Source organism: Suricata suricatta, chromosome 10 (genome assembly GCF_006229205.1).
Source record: "Suricata suricatta isolate VVHF042 chromosome 10, meerkat_22Aug2017_6uvM2_HiC, whole genome shotgun sequence".
Taxonomy (NCBI): Eukaryota; Metazoa; Chordata; class Mammalia; order Carnivora; family Herpestidae; genus Suricata; species Suricata suricatta.
Window position 1 is genome coordinate 71,497,431 of NC_043709.1, and position 26,627 is coordinate 71,524,057.

At 35.8% G+C, this 26,627-nt stretch overlaps 1 protein-coding gene across 3 annotated transcripts in view; it reads right to left on the reverse strand.

Annotated features, from left to right (window-relative positions):
* Positions 1-26,627, reverse strand: part of CNTN1 (contactin 1) — a 351,259-nt gene that overhangs the window by 60,968 nt on the left and 263,664 nt on the right. For 2 of the 3 annotated variants that reach the window (XM_029953985.1, XM_029953984.1), the window contains exons 17-18: positions 15,164-15,322; positions 3,601-3,750 (exon numbers count right to left, since the gene is read on the reverse strand). In XM_029953985.1, the coding sequence (XP_029809845.1) occupies positions 3,601-3,750; positions 15,164-15,322 (309 nt within the window). Of the gene's footprint in view, positions 1-3,600; positions 3,751-15,163; positions 15,323-22,306; positions 23,499-26,627 lie in introns of those variants that run through there. The other variant, XM_029953986.1, reaches the window with a different exon arrangement.

A 26,627-nucleotide genomic window follows, 5' to 3' on the forward strand; every position in this document is an offset into this window, starting at 1 on the left:
TTTCCAGATGATCAACCCATGTATATACCAGAGCAATCACCTACTGAAATTGAATAATTAAGATATTGTTTATAACAGATTTCCTGAGGAGGAGTGGGGAAGGTCTGAATCTATCATCAGTGCCAGAGAAAGTATCCTCCCTCCTCTATGATCAATTTATTATTTCAAAATATGTGTTCAGATTAAGTCTTAGTTCATACTGTATTAGTCAAGAGATCATGGAAAGTTAATCAAGCTCAAGAGATTTCTTTTTTTAAAAAGGCCTAAACTTAAGAATGCTATCTTTTTTAATTTTTCATTTTTTATAAATGTGTATTCATTTTTGAGAGATAGAAGATGAGTGGGGGAGGGGCAGAGAGAGAAGGAGACATAGAATCCAAAGCAGACTCCAGGCTCTGAGCTGTCAGCACAGAGCCCAATGCAGGGCTTGAACCTACTAACTGTGAGATCATGACCTTAGATGAGTCTGATGCTTAATTGACTGAGCCCCAAGAATGTTATAATTTTTTAACTGATATAAGTTTACATAGGCCTAAATGTAATCATTTCATTTTATTTTTGTAATTTTATTTTGAAAATAAATACTTTTCAAATCAAATCAAGAATAAGATCTCTCAGCATGAAATTATGTGGTTAAAACCACCAGTCAGATCATACCCATGTTCCTTTTTATTTTTGTCTTTCAGTAATGGGCAACTGCATTCAGTCCAATATACAGATGTTTCTATTAAAAACGTAAGTGACTCTAGGGACTAATAATAAAAACCAAACACAAAGATCATGGCTAGATGGTATCTGTACTCTATGAAGCTTCAACTTACATTACCTCTCTATCTTACTGAGATTCTTGTGAGGTACAACAAAAGGAACAGGTCATTTCACAGGTGGATATACCAAAACCAACACACAAAAAATCAGCATTTTGTCATATCTAGCTTTATAATTAAGGATGAAATCTAAACTACTACTAGAACACTAGTAAAGTTTTATATAAATACATATTTGGGGTTCTTTTTTCATGTTTACTTACTTTGAAAGAGAAAGAAAGCATTGACCTGTGTGAGTGGGGGAGAGCAGAGAGAGGAGAGAGAGAGAATCCCAAGCAGGCTCCACACTGTCAGTGTAGAGCCCTACAAGGACTCAATCTCACAAATCACAAATCGTGAGATCATGACCTGAGCTGAAATCAAGGGTCAGATGCTTAACCAACTGAGCTACAGGCTCCCCTAAATACACATTGTCAGAGTCCTGATGAGAAAAACGCCTTTAAAAGAGAAAGCTCAGTATATGAGAAGAGGTGTCAAACAGGTCTGGATTTGTACTGATTCTTGCAAGTAGTTATATGAACTAACACCATTTACTGCCTCTGAGTCTATTACCCATTAATGAACATTGGATAGTAATACCTACCTTAAAATATTATTAGAAGAATTAACGGAAACGTGAGAAAATACTCAGTGAAGATCAGTTATTTCAGTGTTTATTATCTTCATTTATTACAGAATCACCATTTTTATCTGGTAAATAATCTAGTAGACTACATAAAACTTTCAGAGATTATTGATGGCAGTCCTGTGAATAATTTGGCTTTAAGAACTAAGACATTAGAGTTTAGAGTTCTATTTAGAAGTTAGGTCAAGAAATTGAGGTAGCCAAAAATGTGGATTAGTGATATTAAGATATCACAGCAGAATTTTAACAGTAGTTTGTCATCCTTTTAAAATTTTTTCTCTCACGGGTACCTGAATGGCTCAGTCAGCTAAGCATCTGACTTCAACTCAGGTCATGATCTCATGGTTCATGGATTTAAGCCCCACATTGGGCTTTGTGCTGACTGTGCAGAACTTGCTTAGGATTCTCGTACCCTCTCTCTCTCTGCCCTTCCCCCACTTACACTCTCTCTCTCAGAGTGAATAAACTTAAAAAAATTAAAATCTCTTCTCCCAAAGAAAGCACTGAACTTTGGCAAGGCATAGTAAAAATAAACTCAGAGGGCCTACAAAACATTTTTTTTTCATAGACAGGAATAATAAATAAAAGAGCTATTATTAGAATCAGAACAATATTTTTGCTGGTAATGCAGGGAAAAGGAAAATAGAGCTAAGTACTTCTGTACCAAAGACTATTTAAATGGAATTGGTATTTAGCATAAAAAATGTGAACCGGAATTAGAAGAACATCCAAGGTTGAGCTGGGGTTAAAGAGCATATTTAGAGTGACACCTAATATTAAGAGAACATATTCTGGCTATTTCTCAGAGAAACTATGACTCCCCTCATGGTTTAGATCTGAGAAGTTCTCATCCAGAGTCTCCACTCCCTGCTCACCCTGTCCTCCCAACACCTGACCATACCACATGGCCACACGGTTCTAAATGTCTTTCAGTGACATCCAGAATAGTGAAACTACTAAATCACACAAACTTCTTACTTAAGAGTCTTCCTGGCTCAGATTCACAATGTACAAGAAAGTTTATATTCTATTTTTTTTAATGTTTATTTATTTTGAGAGAGAGAGAACACAAGTTGGGGAGGGGCAGAGAGAGGAGAGAGAGAACTGAGGATGACTAATGGGATTTTGGCTCTAGTATCTGCGTGGAGGTAGACGTATATATTGAGAGAAAAGAGAGATTAAGTGCAGGTGAGGACTTAGTTCCATTTTGGAACGGGTTCTCCATTTATTTATGTGGAACTGGATTTCCATCTAGTCTAATTATCCTAAGTAAAGAACTTTTAAAATATTTCTCATGCAGGTTGTTGGAGTCAAAAGGCCTTCAGCCTTTGTACATTTGGAAATTTCCTTCATTTCATATTTGTGATAATTTTTTGAATATAAATTCTAAATTGTTTTTTGAGTATTTTAACTTTTAATATTTAATTTTTTTATTTTTTTAAGTTTATTCATTTTGAGACACAGAGAAAGCGGAGGAGGGACAGAGAGAGGGGGAAAGAGAGAATCCCAGGCAGATTCCATTCTGTCAGCATAGAGTCTGATGCAGGGCTCCAACTCATGAACCAAGATCATGGCCTGAGCTGAAACTACGAGTCGACTGTTTAACTGACTGAGCCACCCAGGTGTCCCTTAATTTCTTTATTTTTTTAAGTTCATTTATTTTGAGAGAGAGAGCACTCATGTAAGAGCATGAGAGTAGGAGAGGGGCAGAGAGAAAAGGAGAGAGACAATCCCAAGCAGGCTCAGCAAGTCAGCTCACAACCTGATGCAGGGCTCAATCCCATGAACCATGAGATTATGACCTAAGCAGAAATCCAGAGTCAGATGCTTAACTGATTGAGTTACCCTGAACATAAAAGTTTATATTCTAAATACAAACTTCATCTTAGTGATCCATAGTGGAATATGCAGTCATTTCTACTTACCTCTTTCCTTACGTTAATTATGTAAAAATATTCTTAAATGTCATATTACATTTTCTTTTATTTTTTAGTGTCTTGTCACAGAATACACACACCTGTGTGAACACACATTTTTAGAAAAATCACTTACCTCAGAGCATTACTTATTTCCAAATACATTCAACTATATATGAAAATGTCACCATATATATAAACCTTTCAATTTTATAAAGTTTCTTCAACATACCAGCACCATCTGTTTTAATTCTGTTTGACGGTATACTGGGCTCTCCTATACCCAACGTATTGGTTGCTACCACACGAAATTCATACTCCATCCATGGGATTAAATCCACTGCTCTTGCTGCCTCCATATTTCCTTCAATGATTGGGGGATCTAAACAAAATGAACATTAAGCAGAATATTAGTTGAACAACATTACTTTTGTAATCCCCTATTTTAATTTTACTATTTTGAGAAAATGGCACATATTCTATCGAACAGAAATAAAAATAAAAACTAGACATGACAGAATATTAAGTTCAAGGGAGTAAGCAGAGAGAACATTTATAAATAATAAACTACAAAAAGTAGTATGCATGTGGATCATCTATTTCCTGAATCTAAGGTCAGAGGGTTGACATCTGCACTTCTATCGAGCTCCCAGGTCATGCGTTTACTGCGAATCCACGGGCTTTACCTGGAATAGCGAGGAGCTGTGTTGTAAAGGTAGAATCTAAAAAGATTTCCTGAGGCAAGAGCACAACTGGGGCAGTTAAAACTTTGTAGACATCCACTAGCACTGGACATGGGCAGTGAATGATTTATTATTAGGGTACCTATATGTTTATACACTTTTTTAGGTGGTTTTGTAGATTTTTACACAAATCATTTGGGGCAATGATAACACATGTTATAATAGTTTAAGAACTCATGCTGCTAAATAATAAAAAAGATTATAAATTGTGGATAAAATATGATCTAAGATTGCTTATTTCATTGGGATGTGATAAAACATACAAACAAGGCAGGACTGTAGAGTACTGTAAGCTCTCGTAAAATATTTCCATATGTGTTTTTAATAACCAACATTTACACACATATGCGTGTAAATACTTGGACATCACTTTTATAAAATCTGTTCCTTTAAGCTTGTCTATGACTCATCTTATTATTTAGGAAATTTTTATCTGGCAATGTAGACCATGAATCTATAGTTTTTCAAGATGCTATTCCCATCTCTACAATAAATGCCAAGCAACCCAGTGTCCCAGTTTCTGATTTTGGACAAATTCCTATGTCGCTTAGATCATGCCATGCCTCACCCTGGCATTATAACTCTCCTGGATACTAATTTTTCCAACTCTTCTATTATTTGTTATGAACTTGTTCTATACATTTGTTGTATATTTTTGACATTCTGACTGAAAATATGGCTTTGCCTTCTCCTATTTTGATTCTGCCTCTTTATTTCCTATTTCTTCCACCCTTCCTTCATACCAAATCAGAATTTTCTTTACTTCATATACGTACGGACTTCTTTAGGTGGTTGGAGGAAGAGAGTGTAGTTTTAGTTTGTAACATGCTCTTTATAAAGAAAGGAGAAATATACGGCTGGTTGTTTTGACACTGGGTAGCCCTCTTTCCCTCTAGAGACCTTCAAATAATTTTGAGCTATATTAGTGGGTTGAATTGTACCTACCAAAAAGTTTTGTCTGTGCCCAAATTACGAGAACCTGTGAATGTAACTTATTTGGAAAACCAGTCTTTGTGTATCTTTTGAAGTTTAAGACCAGAAATAGGTTAAGGATCCTGGGACAAGATCAGCCTGGATTACCTAGGTGGGCACTAAAATCAATAATAAATGTCCTTATCAGAGAAACACAGGGGAGAGACATATGTAGAAGAAGAGGCTGCGATGTGACCAGAGAGACAGAAGTTGAAGTGGTGTGGCCACAAGCCAAGGAACATCTGGAACCCCTGGAACCTGGGAGAGGTAAGGAACTAATTGTTCCCTAGAGTCTTTGGAGAGGGTGTAGCCTTGAAATCACCTTGATTTTGACTCTGGCCTCCAGAACTGTGAGAGTCTAAATTTCTGTTGTTTTAAGCAACCAGTTGGTTATGGAAGCCCTAGGGAACCAATATAAGGTTTAAAAGTCAGGAGATGATGGAACTATTTTATGAGTTTGTGATCTTATGAGTTTAAGGTCTAAGTAAAAACATATGGTAGAAGGCTCAAAGAGTCCAGTCTTTCTCCTTCCTGTGCTATAAAATACCAGTACCACCTACATGTTTGTTTATTTATTTTGAGATAGAGAAAAAGAGAGGGACAGTGAGAGAGGCAGAGGGAAAATCCCAAGCAGGCTCTGGAACGGAGCCACCCAGATACCCCTTAATTCCAGTACCACTTAAATGTCTGAAGAAATGTAAATGTTGGAAGCCCTCCAAAGGGTCTCTCTTGAGAAGTGTATGGTATTCTCACGATGGTCAAAGCTAACCAGAACTTCCCAAGCAGCTGGGCAGTCAACAGGTAAGGGCAAGGGTAGGTTGGGTCAAAATAAAAAAAACCCCAGAAGGGTGTGCAGCAGAAACTGTAGTTGATAGACTAATTTTGAGCATGTGTCAATATCCAGTATGAAAATACCCCCAAATAAATGGAAGGTCACGAATATGTTCAGAGTAGAAAACCATACTTGACCACAGAATATATCTGGAGGAATGGTGAAAGGTAAAGAAGGAAAAATCTACTGAGGTCATTTTGTGGTGGGCTTTGGGATTCCAGGTGAGGCTGTCAGTCCTCTGATTTAATGACTGAGATGAAGAAAGAAGGAATAAACAAAAAGCCTTGGAGTTACTACCATAAGACAATCACCAGTGAGAAACCATTGGCTCAGAGACACAAACAACTCTCTCAGAAGGGGAAACGAGAAGTGGATGGTAGGAAGATGGATTTCTGAAAGGTATCTTCTGAATGGTTAGGAAAGAATTGGTATCCTTAAGTTAAGGATAGTAATCTCTACCAGGGTTGCTAAAAGCATGAAAGGTGCTCTTTCTGGAACAAAACCTATTACAATCATTCTTGTTAATATACATTAACATCAGTACTTATGAGAATATAAATATCCCAAACAAATATATGTTGGTATATTTTTATAATACCCTCTAAATAAAACAATTTATGTAAGAAGTAGGAGTAACTTAGCCAAGAAAAAAAGTGTCTAACATTTTCATCTTAGAAAAATGTATCTAGAATTAGAAGTGGCTTCTATCTGGCCTGTTTTCCATTCCATACATTGGGACAGGACTTTTGACCAGCACATCTTAAGAGGATTTTAAAGCTTGCAAGAATTTCTCTTTAACTTTTTCCCAGCTCCAATCTCGACACAGGCAGTCCACACTAAATATTTCTTCTGCCTCCTCATGTTTGTTCATTTGCTGACATCCATGTTTCTTCTACGTCTTCTACATGTTTTGGAACTCTCTGGGCCTAATATGCCTAGTATAGTGTTTTGCAAATAGTACCACTTAATAATTATTTCTAAAAATATAAATAAAATAGAAGTATGAAAGTAATGCTTATTTAGAGAAAAGAGTGTTTCAATGCAAAAAGCCCAGCCTTGTGTATAACACTCACTATAGTCTCCTTCATCACTGAATCATATAGGCTACTGGTGAAAGACAAGAAGGCCATTTCTTTGCCCTGCACCACCAAAAAATATCCAACACTCTGTGGCTTTGATGTCTGTATTCAGTCCATAACTATCTTCATTTGTCAGACATTACGTTTTTTCTCAATCTACTTAAGCCCTCTCCCACTCTCTTTAACTGGGAGTTGTTCCTTTCTCCTCTACTGCTATATTGTTTGTTTTACCTCGAATTTTTTTATTTGTTTTATTCTGGCCCTGAATATCTCTATAAATGGATTTCTACCCCATGCAATTCTCTCCCAACTCCTTCGGCCTTGGTAGGAAATATTGGATATATTTTATTTTTCCAAAACCACCCACATAGATGGGTTAGGAGCAGAGTTCAGCTTTGCTTTGGAAGCAGATTCAGTCCCTAGCTGAATGCAGAACAGTCAGAAGCAGAGGGACTTTGTGTGCCTTCTCTTCAGCCAAGTTTCTTGCAACCCATTTGTTCTTCCCAGAGTCAGAAAGAAAGGATAGCACTTTGCACATTTGAGGCAAGTGTTAGGAATCAGGACTGGGGTCTCAAGATCCTGAGTTTTAAGTAGATCAGTTCTGAGTCAGGCTATTGTTTAACAGATAATTTCAGTATTGAAAATCAGATCTTAACTGTATCATGACTATCAGAGGCTTCTCCCCGTAAAAAACTATATTGAGTATTAACCTGATAGTTATTTAAATCTTGGTTTTACTTCTGACTATAACTCTAAATCAAAGGGATATAGAGCAGGAGACATACTCCTTACTTTAACACTCAGGTCAAAAAACCCACTTGAGAAGGTCTTATTTTAAAAACAAATCATACACAATAATCCAAAGATTTATTTGCAAATGCCTTGAGTCCATGAGGCTCAGAATAAAAAGATTCTGACTATCCTTTGGAGGAAAACAGAAGCAAGCCTCATGGGTATCCTAAGGGCAATAATTCACAGTGTTTTGGTTGCCTGGAAACCATGTTAAGGCACACTGCCGTCAGACCACATGCACTAACTGAAAAGCTTCAGGAATAGCTGAATGACCTCCGGACTAAAAACCATATTGTTTCAAGAATAACTCTAGGCAATGTAATCCCACCTATTCTAGATTCTTTGAAGTTGCCTAGTGAATCCTGATATTTCCTTAGAATTTAAATACATTCAGAACCTTTAGGTTCATCTCTCTCAATCCAAAACTCAAGCATTTGAAACTATCCAGAATCCACTCAGAGGTTCTAAGTGATAAAGTAGGCCTGTTTGTGAATGGAAAGGGGCATCTACAGGCTTCTCGTTGGTTCTGTGTTATAAAGACCCTCTAGAGCCCACCTCCAAGGTCTTCTGGCAGTACTTGGCAAGAAGCCACAGATTTGGCGAAGTTCTACGTAGTGAAATCGAAGCAAACTATGTGCTGGCATCCCAAAAGGTATGATTCATTGATTGTTCTCTAAGGAAAGTTTGAATGTAACCTCGTAAAACCCCAGAAATTCATATCATAAGACCAAGAAAAAGTGAAGCTACAGAAAGGCATAGAGAAAATGGTAAATTCTATAAAGTATCTTACAATGATCCTAGTGTTTTTTTTTTAATTTTTAAAAATCTATCAATGGGCAAAGAATTTAAAAAATACTAAAAACTAAGTAAAGATATGGTAGAAGAGATACTCACATACTGGTGGCAGGGATTAAAACTGTTCCTCGCTTTCTACAGGATAAATTTTTAGTATAGTGCAGGGGGTTAGGCATGTTTACACTCAATAACTTAGTTTACAAATATCCACTCTAAGGAAATAATCTAACTTTAAAGAAACATTTATGTACTAAGATGTTATAACAGATTTGCAATGATAAGTTCTAGGTTTCCACGTGATAGAATTTAAAATATAAAGACATTTTTCTTCTTTGTTGTAGAGAATATATTCCAGGTTTATTCTCTTAATTGATCCTCACAGCATGTTTTCTAGGCCTCTTTATGTTCAATCCCCTTCCACACATACATCCCATCACCAACAATATTCTGTAAAATGTTCTAAGAATCAGCATAGAATCAAACACAACATTATAAATCTTATCTATGCATCTTGTAGAACCCTGAGAAAATGGAATCAAATTTCTGCTGTCCATCCCCTAAAAATTCCAAGAGAAATAATATTTACAGTAGATTGTTTCAAAGATATACAGTCTATTCTTTCATTTCACTATTCTAAATGTAATCTTTGGACTGCTGAAACTTGCTATCTTTGAAAAATATTTATTGAATACCTTAAATAATTACCTTCATAAAAACGGTGTTTAGTCTTAGACTTTCCATTTTCACTATAAATAAAAACTATATGACTGAATTTATTGCAAAATTTATTTTTCATTTCTACTTAGCACTGTCACAAGAGAATTTTATTTATAATACTAACAAAAAAAATGGTTAATACAGTCTACAAAATAATCACTTTTTGGAGCCTATGAGAGAGCTGAGTTTATACAGTTTGTGAAGAAGAATAGGTAGAGGAATGGGGAGAGGAGAACATAGTCACTAAAGTTCAGAAGAAGAAAACAGTTTAACTTTTCACAAATATTTAAAGACAAAGTGTAGGTTGGCATGGCTGTTTAGAATCCCAGGGGCTCCCAACACAAGGAGCATCTGTACCCATCAGCCAATTCTTTTTGGTAGGCCTTCACCGAGTGCACTAAAAATAGTTGGGTGCACGACAAGAGAGCCAACAGAGACTTCCCTCTGAGGCACAGACATCTCAGATCTGTTCAAGTCTAGGAGCAAAGCAGGAAAATGGAGACCATCATATGCACTACGGGCCTTATACTGAGTAAGTGCATGGTGGTGTGTGGTTGCCTGAGTGGCAAGAAAGCAAAGACAGATCTGCCTCCCTGGAGAGGGACAAGGGCTTTGAGTCTGCCGAAGTCTCAGTGAACCTGGGAGAACCGAGAACCTCTCCCACCCCCAGGAGCTCCGGGCTTTAGATTGCCTGGGGCAGAAGAAGGGAAGCTGGTAGAGCTCTCCTCGAGAGCCAGGCTAGAAGAACAAGCTGAAGCCTGATGGTAAGGCTGACAAACATCCACATGTGAGAGAGGGTTTTGATTTTCCACTCAAATTCACTTGAACCTCTACTGAACTGAATCTAACTGCAAAGCTTAGATCACTTCAACTATAGATTATAGTGACAAAATGACAAGTTCAGAAAAATGACATGCATTTTCCAGGATATAAGTAATATTCACTTTATGCTCTATTATTCTTTTTTACACAACATTTGGATATTAAAAATGTTATCAGAACATGAGAAAACAAAGAAACAATCAACAGAGCCAGACTTAAAGATGGCCAGATGTCAAATGATCAGACAACGATTATAGAATAACTAGTGGAAATATGTAAAAGTATCAAGTGGGAAAAGGTGCACAACTTATATATAAACAAAAAGGAAATTTCTATGGAATACTATGAAATAATATTAAAAGGAAACAAATGCTGGAAACAAAAAAATCCTGGAGATAAATAGAAATAAAAAACTCAACATTATTTTTATGGGATCTTCAAACTGAATGTAGCATAGAAAAGAATCTATGAAGGTAAAGGCAAGTCATTAGACACTATCCGAACAAAAGCAAACATACACATCCATGATCTATGGAACACATCAAACAAACTAATATACATGGCAACACAGACCAAGAAGAGAGAGTGAGAATGAGACAGAAGGAACATCTGAAGAGACAATGGCTGAGGATTTCCAAAGTTGAAGGTAGATATCAACTCAAAAACCCAGCTTGCCAGTGAACCCCCACCAGGATAAATATATCTTCATCAAACTGAAAAGCAAAAAGGAAAAGAAATCTTGAAAGTAGCTAGACCTTATGGACACATTAAATATAGGAATATAAGGTAAAAGCAATAAATAGTTACTTCTTATCAGAAAAAACAAAAAGAAAAAGACAGAAATAATACTTTCAAAATGTTCTGGGGATGCCTGGGTGGCTCTGTCAGTTGAGCCTCTAACTCTGGATTTTGGCTCAGGTCAAGATCTCATAGTTTGGTTCAGAAGATTGAGCCCAACATTGGGTTCCATGCTGACAGCTCAGAGTTTGCTTGGGTTCTGTCTCTCTCTCCCTGCCCCTCCCCTGCTTTCTCTCTCTCCCCCACTCTCTCAAAATAAATAAAAATTTAAAAATATATAATAAATAAAAGGGAGCCTGGGTGACTCAGTTGGTTAGGGTTAGTTGGATTTCAGCTCAGGTCATGACTCACAGTTTGTGAGCTTGAGCCCCTCATCAGGCTCCGTACTGAGAGCTCAGAGTCTGGAGCTGCTTCAGATTCTGTGTCTCCCTCCCTCTCTGCCCCTCCCCCAACCACACTCTGTCTCTCCAAAATAAACAAATGTTAAAAATAAATAAACAATAAAATGCTCAAAAAAACAACTTAGAATTTATATTTAAAAAATTATCACAAATATGAAACGAAAGAAATTTCCAAAGATTGAAGGTCGAGTTCAGCAACCTGCCCAATCAAAAATACTAAAAAGGTTCTTCACTTAGGAAAATGATATTAGACGGAAATCCAGTTCTACATAAATAAGTGGAGAACCCTTTCCAAAATGGAACTAAAGCCTCACCAGCACTTAATTCTCTTCTCTCTGTGAATGCTTCTACCTTCTATGCAGATGCTAGAGCAAAATCTCCTTTCTCATCCTCAATTCTGCCCTCTCCTTCAATCTCCATACTCAGTTTGTTAGAAAGTTCTGTTTTACCTTCAAAAATACATCTCAAACCCATGCACTGCTCTCTCCATGCGCATTGCTCGTCCTAGCCACTGACATCGCCCACCTAGAAACCTCTCACCTGCAATATCCTCCTAGCTCTTCTTCCTGTTTCTGGCTGGGGCCCTCCAGAAACCCCTTCACACATCAACCAGTGATCATTCTCCCCTTCAAGTTAGAAATCAGATTATTGCTCCTTCGTTTAAAACTTCCTTACAGGACCCACAAGCCCCTGCATATCTTGTGATTCACTATTGCTATTAGCATTATAAACTACTCCCAAATTTAGTGGCTGACATCAACTATCATTTTACTCTGTCTCACAAGTTTTATATATATAAGTTATTTATTATAGGAGTGCCTGGGTGGCTCAGTCAGTTAAGAATCTGACTTTGGCTCAGGTCATGATTTCACGATTCATGAGTTTGAATTTCATATCAGGCTCTCTGCTGTCAGTGTGGAGCCCACTTAGGATTCTCTTTCTCCTTCTCTCTCTGCTCCTCCCCTATCACACTGTCTCTCTCACACACAAAAATGAATAAAAATATTTATTATATATATTTTATATATATAATAAAAATTTTTGGTGGGCCTAAAACATATAGAAGTGTAATATATTTGATAATATCTTAAAGGCAGGTGAATGCAAAGTTCTATCAGAGTAAAGAAGGTAATTCACATCCACAGGAACAAATGAGGAAGACTAAAAATGGTAAATAAAAATGTTAATATAACAAACTCTATAAACAGGTACTTGCTTTCCTTCCTTCTTGTGGCTTCTTTAGAAGACATTAACAGAAGAATAACAGGTTTGGAATATATAAAGAAGTATAAAAACAATACATAGCACCAAAAAAGGGGGTAAGATGCGATAGAGCTATCTAGGAGTAATATTTCTATACTTCACTGAAATTAAGTTACTAAAAATATGAAGTCTATTCTAATAAGTTCAGATGTAGCTGCTGAGCCCTAGAGTAACCATTAAATAAATGTATATTTAAAATTCATTTATTTATATAATTATGTATATATAGTATATATATAGTAACCATTAGCTATATATATGTATATTTTACTCAAAAATATTCATTTGAGCAGTAAAGAAGGAATAAAGGAACAAACACAAGTGAAACACTTACTAAGCAAAAACACCACGATGGTTACCAGAAGGGAGGAGGCAGGGAATGGGGTGAAATTGGTGATGGGAATGACACAATGCACTTTTAATGAACACTGGGTGTTGTATGGAAGTGTTGAATCACTGAATTGTACTCCTGAAACTAATATTACATTGTATGTCGACTAACTGGAATTTAAATAAAAACTTTAAAAAAATAGAATAAAACACAATGGCCGATATAAACCTAACTATATGAATAATAACATTAAATGCTAATCGATTAAAGAATCCAATCAAAAGGTAGTGGGTGTCAGACTGGATAAAAATAAGATGCAACCGTATGTTTCAACAGAACACATACTTCAGGTTCAAAGATAGAAATAGGCCAACAGTTGTAAAAGACATAGGATGTAAACACAAACCATGAGAAAGTTGGGGTGACTAGATTAATATCAGAAGCACCCTTTTCTTCTAATGCAACTCCTGCATCCTGATCCATCTTCAATATTGTTTCTCTTTAGCACTAATCACCATAGGAATTACTATGTTTCCTACTAGAACATACACTTTTTGAGGGTATGAGTGGTGTGTGTGTGTGTGTGTGTGTGTGTGTGTGTGTGTGTGTGTGTGTATGCTCTTTGTTTTGTTCATCGATGGCCAGGTGTATATCCAGAATCCAGGACATGTTATTTCATGCAATTGAAGCTCTATAAGTACACGTTTAATAAATGGGCATTCTGGGCCCTGATCTAGGAGTGAGAGGGCAGAGAATAAAACAAAACCTTCATCCTCAGGGAACTTACTTTCTCATAGAATAGATCTTGATATAGATAGATATAGATATAGATATTTTAATGATAAATATATTTTAATTCAGCTACCTAGTAAGAATATATATTTAATGGGAATGATTACAATTATTACTCCTTTTTCAAAGCAAACCAAATTTAAATTTGTTTATTGAATTTTGTTCTCCAGTATCTATGATTAGTGTCAATTAGGCTAGATATCTAATATTATTATTATCACCATTTTCATTCTCTTCAGAGAAATAGAAACTATCCATACTTTAGGTTTATCAAATATCTAAATGGTTTTTATATTGTTTTTCAAATGGTCTGATTTTGCCAAGCTTATTTATAGATAACTCTTACACTTGCAAGCATATGTAGTAGAAATATTTTACCTGTTTCTAACTCATGTGTACTTTATATAGTACATAGAGAATACCTTAATACTAAAATATATCTAAACCCTCATAACAGTCTTCAGGTTTATATTTGGTTCATTTCAAAAGATAGGAATAAATTATCAAAGAAAACTAAATCTAAACTAAAATTTATCAGTGATCTCTACGATTAAATCCCATTATCTTAGTTAAAGAAAAGATAAGAGCAGGTTTGGGATATGCTGGGATTACTTCTGTTTAAATTTTTAAAAGTATAAACATTTTACTCATTTTGGGGTTTTTTTTTTCTCCCCTTGTGACAACTGGGCACATATTTCTATGTGTCTTCCTTATATCTAAAAGAAACTCTAGCAATTATGTTTGTTTAAAAATAATGTCAAAATGATAAACAGAAACAGGTTATGTTATTGAAGGGATCTTCTATTTTCTTCAAAATTACAAGAGATAAAATGATGTGTGATACTGTAGTCTAGTCATGACCTAATGGCAATGCTCATAGTTATAAATGAAGGAACCCACTTACTCATTTATTTTTCCTGATCAACTTTTAGAATACCTTAGTATAAGAAAAAAATTGAGACCCAAAACTTCATTGAAAATATGTTTTGAGGAAATTCAAAGCAGGTATGATCATCTTCAAAAAGCAAAGGATATAGTAATGAGAAACTGGGTGCTTAAATTAATATTTATAATCAAAGTGCCTTTTTTTAAAATCCAGAATCATAGTACCTATATAATTGCAAAAAACGAGTCATAAATAATAAGCTATTCATGCCATCTGCCAGAAAAACTTTTCCTGAAGTTTTTTCCTAATAAATCTTAGCATTACACATAGCAAACTAGAAAGCCAGGAGACCTCTCTTTCCTTTCCCATTGTAGATTCAGAAATGCCTCTTGCCCTGCACCTTTGAAATGTCTAAGTTCCTTGTGGTTTTCTTCACTACCAATCCACAGGGAATAAAAAAATAGAAAAGCATTTCAAGAGATGATGAAATCCTTAAGAAGTCTAGATATTCATTTTTGCGACAAGAATTTATTTAAAAATATGTACAGATTAATCAGACAAATAAAACTCACCTGTCTTCGCATCTTTCCAGTCATCTGAAAGAATAGTCTTGGTCTGAATAGTGTACTTAGATATAGGACTGTGATTGTCTGAACCACGGCTCCAAGTAAGTGCCACGGAAGTGGCTCTAATGTCTTCTATTCGCAGACCACCGGGAGGGCCTGGGGGGCCTGGAATGAAAATTTGGGTAATGAATTAATGAATCCCAACTAGTGAAATAAGTGCACATTAGAATACCAAAATGTCTTCTATGTAATCAAAGAACCTTTGTATCATATTATCAGTACTGCCACATTCCTTTTGGAATATATAAACTATAATAGGCAATAATAATAATATTTCCAGTCTTTGCTAAATGAATTCATGGTGTCTTTTTGAAGAAGGAGATAAATGCTATCATTTAAAAATGGCTTTATTATCCAGGATAAATATGACAATCTTTGGCTCATAAAACAGATACACATGAAAACCTTTGAGTTATAAAATCCAATTGGCATTATAGGACCTAACAGAGTATAGCAATTTAAAAAATCTTTGCTGAATGCAAAAATCAGATATGGTAGCACAATTCAGTCCAGATATGAGAATAGTTAGTCTAAGGTTTCACAGTACTTCCCCAAATGGAACAAAATCTTTTTACCGCCCTAAATGGTATAGGTAGTTTATTTTACTTGGAGTAGAAAATTCTTGGAATAATAGTCTGTATCATTTTGGATAATACATTTCATATTAGTTATGGTAATGGGAATAAATAATATTAAAAGAAATAAATCTATTTCCATAAAATGTAGCACATATTCAGAGATATACTAGAAATGCTCTGAAACACCAAATAATATATTGGAGTCTTAGGACAGAAAGATTATTAATGCAAAACATAAGAAAATGTTAAACATAGGTTTTAACAGATGCTTCATAACTCAGCACCAATATTATTCATCGAGAGCACTATGCCAGGTAGTAGAAAAGACAGACACATGATGCATAACTTTTGGGTTTGGAAGAGCTCTTTTCTTGAGGGTCTTGAAAAGGATGAAATGGATCAGAAATAAATAACTATAATTGCCAATGCCAGTAAATGCCACAATAATGGCAGACAAGATATGTATACTTTGTATCACAATTTGTTTTCAAAAATGAGAAAAACATCCGTTGGGTGGTATAGTAGCAGCCCCTGCTTACAATGCTACAGAAGGTTCTCAGTATAATATCCTTGTATAGATGTTTCAGAAAATACTCTCACTTGTTTTCTTTGCACCAGAAAGGAGTCCATTTCCAACTAAATTAGGCATATTAAATAGAATAACAACTTCAGTAAAATGATACCTTTGGCTTTTCATTGTGAATGTAGTACTAAAGACGTTTGTTTTTATCTTGTAGCTAAATATGAATACCTTACTATTTATTTAGCAAATCTGATGCTTAGCCTGCATGGCTTCCCCTCCCCACCCAGTTGGGTTTTAGTTTTTGCAAAGGTATAGACGATTTCCTTGTAGTTCGTTCCAACAGGGAAAATATGTAGATAGATCCACACAAATACATTACTGCTAATACTAAAATAACACAAGACACATCCTATTGATGGTAGTAAATTTTATTATTTGGAGGTTTATAAAACATATAAATAAACTTTTATAAATGGATCATCTCTAATCGTGTAATTATACTTCATTATGTTAATTAAAAGTAACATATATACATCATCCAGAATAGATGAAAATAGACACATAAGTAATATAGAACACATGCAATATTCTGAAATTAAAAAAAACTGCATTCTTTTACCATTAAAGTATAAATTATTTCCCTCCTGTTTTTCTCTGAAGTTCTTGGAGTGGCAAATTAGTAATATTTTAAAAGTTCAGATCAGAGTTGCATATTAGGAACATATTTGTTGGAATTCTATGTGCCAAATAATTTCACTCAGGCATCCATTAACTGAAGAGCAACATTGTTGAGCAAGACACTGTAATTAAATTTGTCCATTCTTTTGCTGATATATGTGTGGCTGCTAATGGGTTCTTAACAAATATTTTGGTGTATACATAAATGCATACATCACAGTTGAACTGCAGACAGCTCTATAAACATAGCAGTCATCTACAATACAAGCTCCATTCTTCCAATTGCCTTGAATATCATTCTAAGGAGGTGAAATTGAGAAAACAAATGAAAAGATGTCGGTTGAGATTCTCAAAACCCTGATGTGGTGATATTACTTATGAATGTGAAGCAGAACTTTTCTATCTAGTAAGTGACTATAAATATCTCCTGGAAAATACCTGAGAGAAAAATACAGTTAAAGGGAGGGATTGTAAAGTTTAAAATAGGCTGGACTTTAAATTCTGTGCTCTTTGCCTGGTGACTCAGTTGAGTAAGTGTCTGACTCTTGATTTCAGCTCAGGTCATGATCTCACAGTTGTGATGAGATCCAGCCCACTTCATCAAGTCAGACTCCATGCTGAGGTGGAGCCTGCCCAGATTCTCTCTCGTCCTGTCCCTTTGCCCCTCTCCTGTGCTCACAAAAACTCTCCATACTCTCTAATATATTATATTATATTGCAATATTATATATATATAATAAGTTCTATGTCCTGATTTATCATGGGCAAGTTTTTAAAATTTATTAAGTTTCCATTTTCTCATCTGTAAAATAAAAATAACAAAAATTGATCATAATATAAATTATTTTTTAGGACTGAAACAATATATTTAAAGAATATAAGAATATAGTGGTAGACTTGGTCCATAGAAAGCCCTCACTATTATTATTGCTATAGTATTATTGCTATCATTCTTGTAAGAGTTTCCCGGGTGTATGAGCTATGCAGGATAATTATTGTACTGGGAATGATCTGTTTCTCAGCTTGCTCACTTGCCACTTGTTTTCACTTAAAAATAAAGTTGTTCTGATAAATTTGTTGGAGGCAATGTGAAGTCCCTTAGTTTTACTAAGAAATCAGGATGTAGCATAAACCGAGGAGTGGTCAATCAAGAGAGACTTGCACAGCTGGGGAGGTCAGGTCAGGGCAGTGTTGTACCATTTCCCAAAGGAAGATTTTCAAAGAAGTGTAGCTGATATTACTTATTCACTTTTTTTTATGTTCATAATGGAGAAAATAGTGTTATGGTAGAAAATAAAATAATGAAGCAACTAGTTCCTCAGCACACACCCAAGAAGGCATTTGGAACTGGTCACCCTTGTTATTCCATCAATGGGGGGAAAAGCAATACATGTTTCTAAGAGTTTCTCCTTCCCCCCTCCCTCCCTTTCTCTCTCTCTTCCTCTGCCTCTTCTCTCTCTCTCTCTCCACGTCTTCCTTTCTCTCTCTTTAAGCTCCTACTGTTGTACAAACACTCTCAAGAAATATATAAGCAATGAACTGAAGCCAAGGAAAAATATAAGCAAACAGACTGTTAACATGTAGCTTATTTCATTATTACCCTACTAATATTTCTTTCCAATTTCTTAAGAGGTCCTCAGGCAGATAGCTAATGGTTCCTAAGAATGTTATTTGTGACAAGTTAAATTATAATGAAAGAGAGACATTGCTCAGATATAAAGGAACTTTGGAATTTGACATGCATTTTAAATGCTTATATACAATATAGGAGAAATTATTTTAGTCTCATTTTCTTTTGTTTTTCTTTTCTTTTTCTTTTTTAACGTTTATTTATTTATTTTGAGAGGAAGAGAGAAGGTGCATGTAAGTGGGCGAGGGGTCAGAGAGAGAGGGAGAGAGAATCCCAATGACCTGAGCCTACATCAAGAGTTGGATGCTTAACCAACTGAACCATCCAAGTACTCTCATTCTTTTGTTTTTAATCATGACAGATCCGGGACGGCAGGGGGGCGGGGGGCCTGTGTGGAGGAACAGGAATATTTCTCTGACTAGCTCTAGCAAAACTTTCTTTTGATTCTTCTCACTACCATTAAATATCTAGGACGCTGGAGAAAGAAGGGTAAGAAGAAAAATAAGACAGATCTGGGGGAGAAGATAAAAATTTATTTAAAGGACACTTTTTGTTTTTAGTTTTTATAAAGACAGTCTGACAAAATTCTCCTAGGATAAAATTACAAGTGCAAACATCAGTGTTGATTCTCTCCATCTCCTCCTACTCAAAAGCATGGTGCTCTGCTCTATCACTATTTTTCTTGGAGCTACCTTTCTGCACTTCTTCAGGTAGAGGCTGCCATGATGTACTTCCTTCTCTATTTGCATTACCCTCTCTCTTACTATTCTGGTTCTTCACTCACGTTCTTTTCCTCTGCCTTTAAATATCCCTCGCAGAGATTGTTGCCTGAGAACACTCCATAAAAATCTCAGCTATAGGGGCTAAGAAGTAGTCTGTCAAGGTCCTTGTAAGTGCTATGTTTCTACATTGTGGGTTCTTCGTCAAAGTTAGGCAGAAGGAATACACAATTACTGAGGCTGTTTTTTTTTTTTTCAACCAGTGAAGAAGGGCTGTGGAAATAGCCAGAATGGTCCTCTACTATCTGTGGCTCAATGCGGTCTCATTTGCCATATCAATACCCCCTTCCCCTATGTCTCTCCAGGTCCTCAATATTTTAACTATGATATGAGATCATTGATTGCAGGTAATTTCATTTCAGTATGTACTATGGCGCACATACATTTTAGAGTGCATGTAAATGAATATATTTACATTTACCAAATGATCCAGAAGTCTAGAAGGGTTATTGCCCAATCACACAGTCTGTAACTCAGTACAGATTGGGACAAGAGACTGGGCTTCCTGGTATAACCCACATGAAATGAGAAAAGACCCATCTGAAATTTAGATCCAGTAGCCCAAATATGCCTGTCTGCAAAAGTCCTCCCAAAAGCTACCTGAACACCAACAGATCTATCCTATTGTTTTCTTGGATTTGTCTGTATTTTTTAAAATAATATAATATATCTTTAACAAGTATGAACTTATAACAACATAAAATATATATTACATAAAATGTTAGTGAATAAAAATCCTATATTTTTATTTTAATAAAAACAATATATTTTACTAAGTCCTTATTATACTGAAGTCACTGCTAAATCTGACAATTCTTACAAATAACCTTATGATGTAGGTGCCATTATTTTTGCTATTTTACCAGTGAGGAAACAAGAGACATGGATAGATTAAATGATCATAGTCATACATCTAGCAAATGACAAAGCTAGGATGTAAACACAACCAATTTGCCATGAGACCAACTTTTCAATAACTATAGCACAATGATTTAAATTACTGCATTATCAGAGTCAAATTCAAAAAATGGTATTGAGCTTTCTTTGGAGACCTTTCTTGTTGGGGACAATATGAATATCTTGGGCACATGTGTATATTTTAGAAAAAAATGACAAAAACTGTTATACAATGACCATAACTTTTAAATTCTTTGCTTGATCTGTTAACTCACATAAATGAAGATAAAAACACCACCCAACTATAAATTTATACTCTATATATCCCCACCCTAAGGCCATCTGTTAATCTTTCCTGAATTTTACCAGTGTCTCCAGGTAAAAATACCTATGTATTAACAAAATATAGATGTGTCTTCCACTCAATTCTTGTTTATAGGTAATCAGAGGAAAAACTGAGCAGGAACACAATCATTTATCAATTGGGCCATTTCTTCTTTGGGAATGTAGTAACATTCTATGAAAAGGAGTTCAGACATTTGAGGAAAAATCACCAGGAAAAAAGTATTTTCAAATTTCTTTATCAATGATTGAGATACATTTTCTGATGTGTCTCATTGGGATAGAAGATTTGAAATTGGCACCTTCCAGAATTAAACAGGATGCACACCAGCCATGACTCCACCCCATGCATCCCTTGAGTCTGTGCTGACACTTAGGCAGTACTGATTACCAATGTACTTTCTTCTTCTTAAACACTTACTTTCTAAACAAGTGGACCCAAAACTTCTGGTCCTTTTGGGACTCCCACACGGCACACACATTTAATATAAACTTTCAGGTTCCAGAGCTGCTGCCAGCGTGAGACGCATCTAGCATTATTCTCTACCTATAATTCCCAATAAGTAATTAAAGCAAACACCACATGCAAATACTCTGTGGTTCATGGTTTATTTTTACGAAAATAGCAAACTTCAATGAAAAGTTTGAATGTGAGGGAAACAAAATCTTTTCAGATCTAATTATCTTCCCTTTTAAAATAAAATAATCTTTAAAAATCACATTACGGGAAAGGATATCAGTTATATTAGGAGAGGTGACTTTTTTTTTTTACCAGAATGTGTCAGCTAAGGTCCTTTAATTATTGTAGGCCTATTTCTGGTCTCAAAATTAGATAGGACAATGGTTCTACCATAATGTTATGAAACACAGTTCAATGTCATGTGGTGTTCTCAGTGTTTAATACTGTACTAAGATGAAGCTGAATATCAAAAATCCCTATCATTTAATAGGAGTGTGGTCATTTTTAATATCTAACATTGAGAAATGTGAACTTAGATCCATTGGTAATGAGAATAAGGCTATCGGGAGAGCAATGAATCTTTATGACCTCGACTTATTATCGATGTAGTTTATTTAAAAAAGAATATTCTCCCTTTTATGGAAGCAGGAAAAGCACACTTGTTGTCATGTGATTTCCTTTCAAATTTTTATTTGAAAATAAATATAGCTTTTTAAAGCTATATCCCATCTAGGGATGCCTGGGAGGCTCAGTCAGTTAAGTGTCCAACTTCAGCTCAGGTCATGATTTCACCATCCATGAGTTAAAGCCCCACATCGGGCTCTGTGCTGACAGCTCAGAGGCTGGAGCCTGCTTCATATTCTGTGTCTCCCTCTCTCCCTGCCCTTCCCCTGCTCTCACTGTCTTTCTTTGTCTCAAAAGTAAATAAACATTAAAAATATAAAAATAAAAATAAACTATATCCCCATCTAGTCTGGGTGGTATACTTTCAATTATGATCTATGAAGGGAGATGCCCACAATGATGATTCATGTGCATGTCTTCATGATGATATTTATAGGTACATGAGAATCTCCAATAAATTTTAAATGTCTTACTAAAATGGCAATTGACCTGGATCTCTAGTCTAAATTCTAAGACAGCTCCATCTGTGACAAGAATTGAGACCAGAAAATTAAAAAAAATTAAAGATGGAAATTAACAACATCTTGAGCCAGAGACTTTTATTCCTTTATGATGACTAGTGAATTATTTTAAAAAGAACACTATATATATATTTAAGAGTCATATCCATATCCCTCAAAACTTTCCTGAGAGTTCTTCCAACAACAGATGGGGTTGCTTGAGTTACTAAATGAGAAGTTTATGTAATACCTTATACCTAAATATAAACCTGCTGAAGAGCAAAACTATTTCTGGTAAAGAGACAAGGATTTTAAGCATGTCTTTTTGACCAAAGGGGAAAAAATGAAAGTATTTTCAAATAATGAAATTTAAGCAGTTCCAGAAAGAATTATATATACTTCATTTTAATCCTTTACTTCTGCTCAAGTCCTTGCAGTCACAGTCTTAGATTTCCTGCCCAAATTAAAGATCCAAGAAGGTTGATGGTAGGAGTTAATAAAATTAAATACACATGCATGCTGTTAATGGCTTGGTATCTTCATGTAAACCTTGCTAGTGAGACGACAATTTTCTCTGCACGCTGTCCATTTTCACTTCCCAATCCCAGGAATTGTTCCAAAAACCCTACAGGGCCATGGACAGTCTTGACTTGTTTATTGCTGCTTTTCATCCATTCTTGCCAAAGAATACACACATGGCACCAGGACACAAAAGACACTGGAGTAATGCCCCTTAGCACACATCCTAATTAAAATGACACCTTAGTGAATTTGACAACACTGTTCATTACCTGCTTGGCTAAATCAAACAGTCCATTCAGTGGCAATACTCCTGTATTATAATTCACCAGTTCTTCATAGTTTTTTTTTCAGATAATGAGCTAATATCTGAGATATGTAATTTCAACGAAAAACAGAACATAAAAACACAAAAATTTTATTTGGCCATTATAAGATGTACTAGGTTAGTTCACTAGCCATTTTTCATATTAGTGAAGCCATATAATTATATTTTTAAATATCTTCCTATTCAAAAGTATTTTAGAAGTTTCAAACGGGCAAAATCCTCTAAGATCTAGATTGGAAGGAAAAACTGCAGAAGCTACAAAATTGAGTTAATTAGTAAAATCTAGTATAATACGTTAAAAAAAAAAAAGGAAAAAAGGCTTTCACACAAATGGTGTCAACGATCACCAGGTTGGAGGCGGGCTGGCACAGACGGGGAGAAAAGGGTCCACCATGTTTTTCTCTCCATCTTTTCTGTGTTTACCTGCAAGAGGAAAGATCAAGGCTGAAGGGACAGTGTGGATGCCCGGTTAGGGGCAGGAAGCCATGGACTTTGGGCATTTGCCATGAGTCCTTGATGGGGAAGTTGAACTAATGAGCAAAGGAAAACATCTTCTCCTAGACACTGGAGATGGGAGTCCAAAAGAGAGAAGGCTCAAGTGACAAGCTTTGGCCCCATCAAACCTCCCTCCCCCAGTAACTGACTTTCTAGAGAACAAGTAACTGTTCTTTCTAGAGAACAAGAGCTGTCCTGAATCCCTTCCCCTATGTTAGCAAACAAACAAACAAAAACTCCTAGAACCTTTGTAATTTCATTCCAGAAGTACAAGTCTACTTACTAAGACATGTGCTTGAAGGCTTCTAACTAAGAAAAAAATACTGAGGGTGAATTTACCAATGCTTCTAAAAAAGCAAATCAGTGCTCGGGACTAGATGTCATGGGAGCTTGTGTCTTGTGTATGGTATTTATTTTTTATGTCTACATATACATTAATAGCAAAGGGGGAGTAAATCAAGGAAGATATTTATAAAATATCACCATGATCATTGTGTGAACTGTAACTATTATTATTCTCTTCCATAAACATGTATTCTGAGGCTTACAGTGATTAACTGACTAGCCTAAGACCATAGCTTAGTCAGTCGGTGAAGTGGCTTTCTAAGGTATATTTGCCTCATGCTAAAAGTCATATCTTTTAAATTGCACTATATAGATCTTTTTTAAAATTTTATAAGTTTATTTGTTTATTTTGAAATGGAGAGAAAGGGAGTGTGTGAGTGGGGTTGGGGCAGAGAGAGAGGTGAAGGAGAGAATCCCAAGCAGGTTCTGCACTGGCAGAGCAGAGCCCAATGTAGGGCCCAAATTCATGAACTATGAGATCATGACCTGAGCCAAGATAAAGAGCTGAGCACTCAACTGACTGAGCCACCCAGGTGCCTCATACCGTATAGATCTTTTCATGATTGTATGCATATATTAACTATATTATTAGAGAAAATCATGTAGTTTATATAATGACCAGCCACCTCTTTCCCCTACCCATAACTAAGTATAATTTGATTATTAGACCACTGGTGGTAACTATTTAAGTCTGAGAAATAATATCTAAGAAAACTTGCTTCTGCTGACTGCTTATTGCAAATTTTGTCCTTATGATCAATGGTAAAAGAGGGCGCAAAACTCACTTGCCACTTTAAACACATGAGATTTCTACGTCTTTTCAGTGAGAACTGAAAGTATTACTTTTGGATATATTCTGTGCATACACCACTCTCCTCACTCCCTGGCCTTTAAATAAAGTTTTGGTGGATTTTGCTGTATCACCAGAGTTTGCTTCTTGGAAACCTAAGGTTTTAAGTCTGGTACGAGGGGACTCTGTGCAGTCACACGGCAAGTCTCCCTAAACTGCTGCACAACAGAGGGCCGTTTCCTTGATTAGGTGCCTTAGCTACCAGCTCATGCAAGAGCGTATCAGCTGGCGGCCCTCCATGTTGTGTACAACATCAACATCAGAGCGTCTGACACACCCCTGTCAGGAACGGTCCCTTGCTCCTGGACAAATTCTCAGGAACATGTGGGGCTGCTCAAGCTAGTTGTTGACCGCCAGTAAGACAGTAGGGAGCTGAAGTTCAGAGGTGTGTCCTTAAGTGTGACAGATCCTAGACCACTCAGGGACACTCATCTTGGCATGTCACAGGTTACTTGCAATTCATATGTTTGTGCATTCTGTCTTTTCTAAAATGAAGTGGATTCAAGGTTGTCCTACAACATGCTAACTCTTAGCTCATGTGCATTATCCCAGTGTACTTTTGAACAAAGCTACTTTCTAAATTCTGTATTTGTTAAAAACAGATACACATTCCCACTCATTACTTCAGTATTAGCATGTAACAGTTATGGAGAACTGCCCCTTAGGAGCTTTTGAATCTGTAGATCTCAATGGAAAGGAGAACGCTTAAGTTCCGGGCAGGCTTTCACTACTAATAGATGTATCACTGTGGTTTAGTGCCAAGTAGTGTCATTATGCCTCAGAATGGCGCCCAGTCCATCATTGTTCCAGCCAGTGTGGGCAGCAAGGGCCATTTTCCTGTCTCAGTCCTGTGAGGGCTGATGAGATGGAATCTTTAGTCTGTCTCTGTGGCAAACTTTCTTGGACAACACAAGTGGAAAATAGAGGCAATTATCCAAGTATCTGAGGTAAATGTGTGTTTTTCTGACCCAAATACTTGAAAAACTACCTCAACTCTTCTCTTTGGTTTGACTGTGATTATCTGCACACATCTTTATGCCTTTATAAGTGTATCTATTTTCAGAATCTCTTCACATAAGTGTGTATGGGGCCAGGGGTGGTAAGGTGTGTGTGTATTGGTATGCCTATCTAACTTGGTATATATACTACAGGAAACTTTTTGTCTGTTCTTCCTAATTTTATAGAGACTAAATTGATTAATTTCAAAGTCCTTTGAAATTCATTTAGACATTTCATGTCTTAATAATTTTGAATAAAGATCTACAATCTCATATTTAATAATAATTTGAATATAGGATTTCCTAAACACAATGGGAATATTTATACCAGATACCACAAAAAACTCAAAATTGTGATTTAACACCAGAAGTTCCATAAATCTTAGCATGACGGCAGACTTACTTTCATTTTGCTTGTATTAACAGTCAAGGTCGCTGGGTTAACCATACAAATAGAATTCTAAAAATATAGGAATTAATAATTTAATCTCTCTTTAATGACTGTCTTTGGTTTTTATCTTTTTCCACAAGGTTTTAAAACCTTAACTCCTATTTATTAGCATGTGCCAGACAATAGGAAGGGAAAGAGAAAAGAGCAGAAACTTTAATCTCTTTTACTACTTAGTAGCAGCAATTCTAGAACAGACTTGGTCATCTTTCTGATACTACACCAGATTAATTTAGAAAGCTTTAGAGTTAAAGTATTAGCTACAGAAGTTTTAGAAATTAACCATAGATTTTATTGATTCATTTTCTTTGGAAGAAACTCTAATGCAATGACAAAACTGGACTGAGTATCACTAAGTAGGTGGGTAATACAGGGCAAATCTCTCTCCAAGTCCAAGTTTACAAAATGAAGGGATA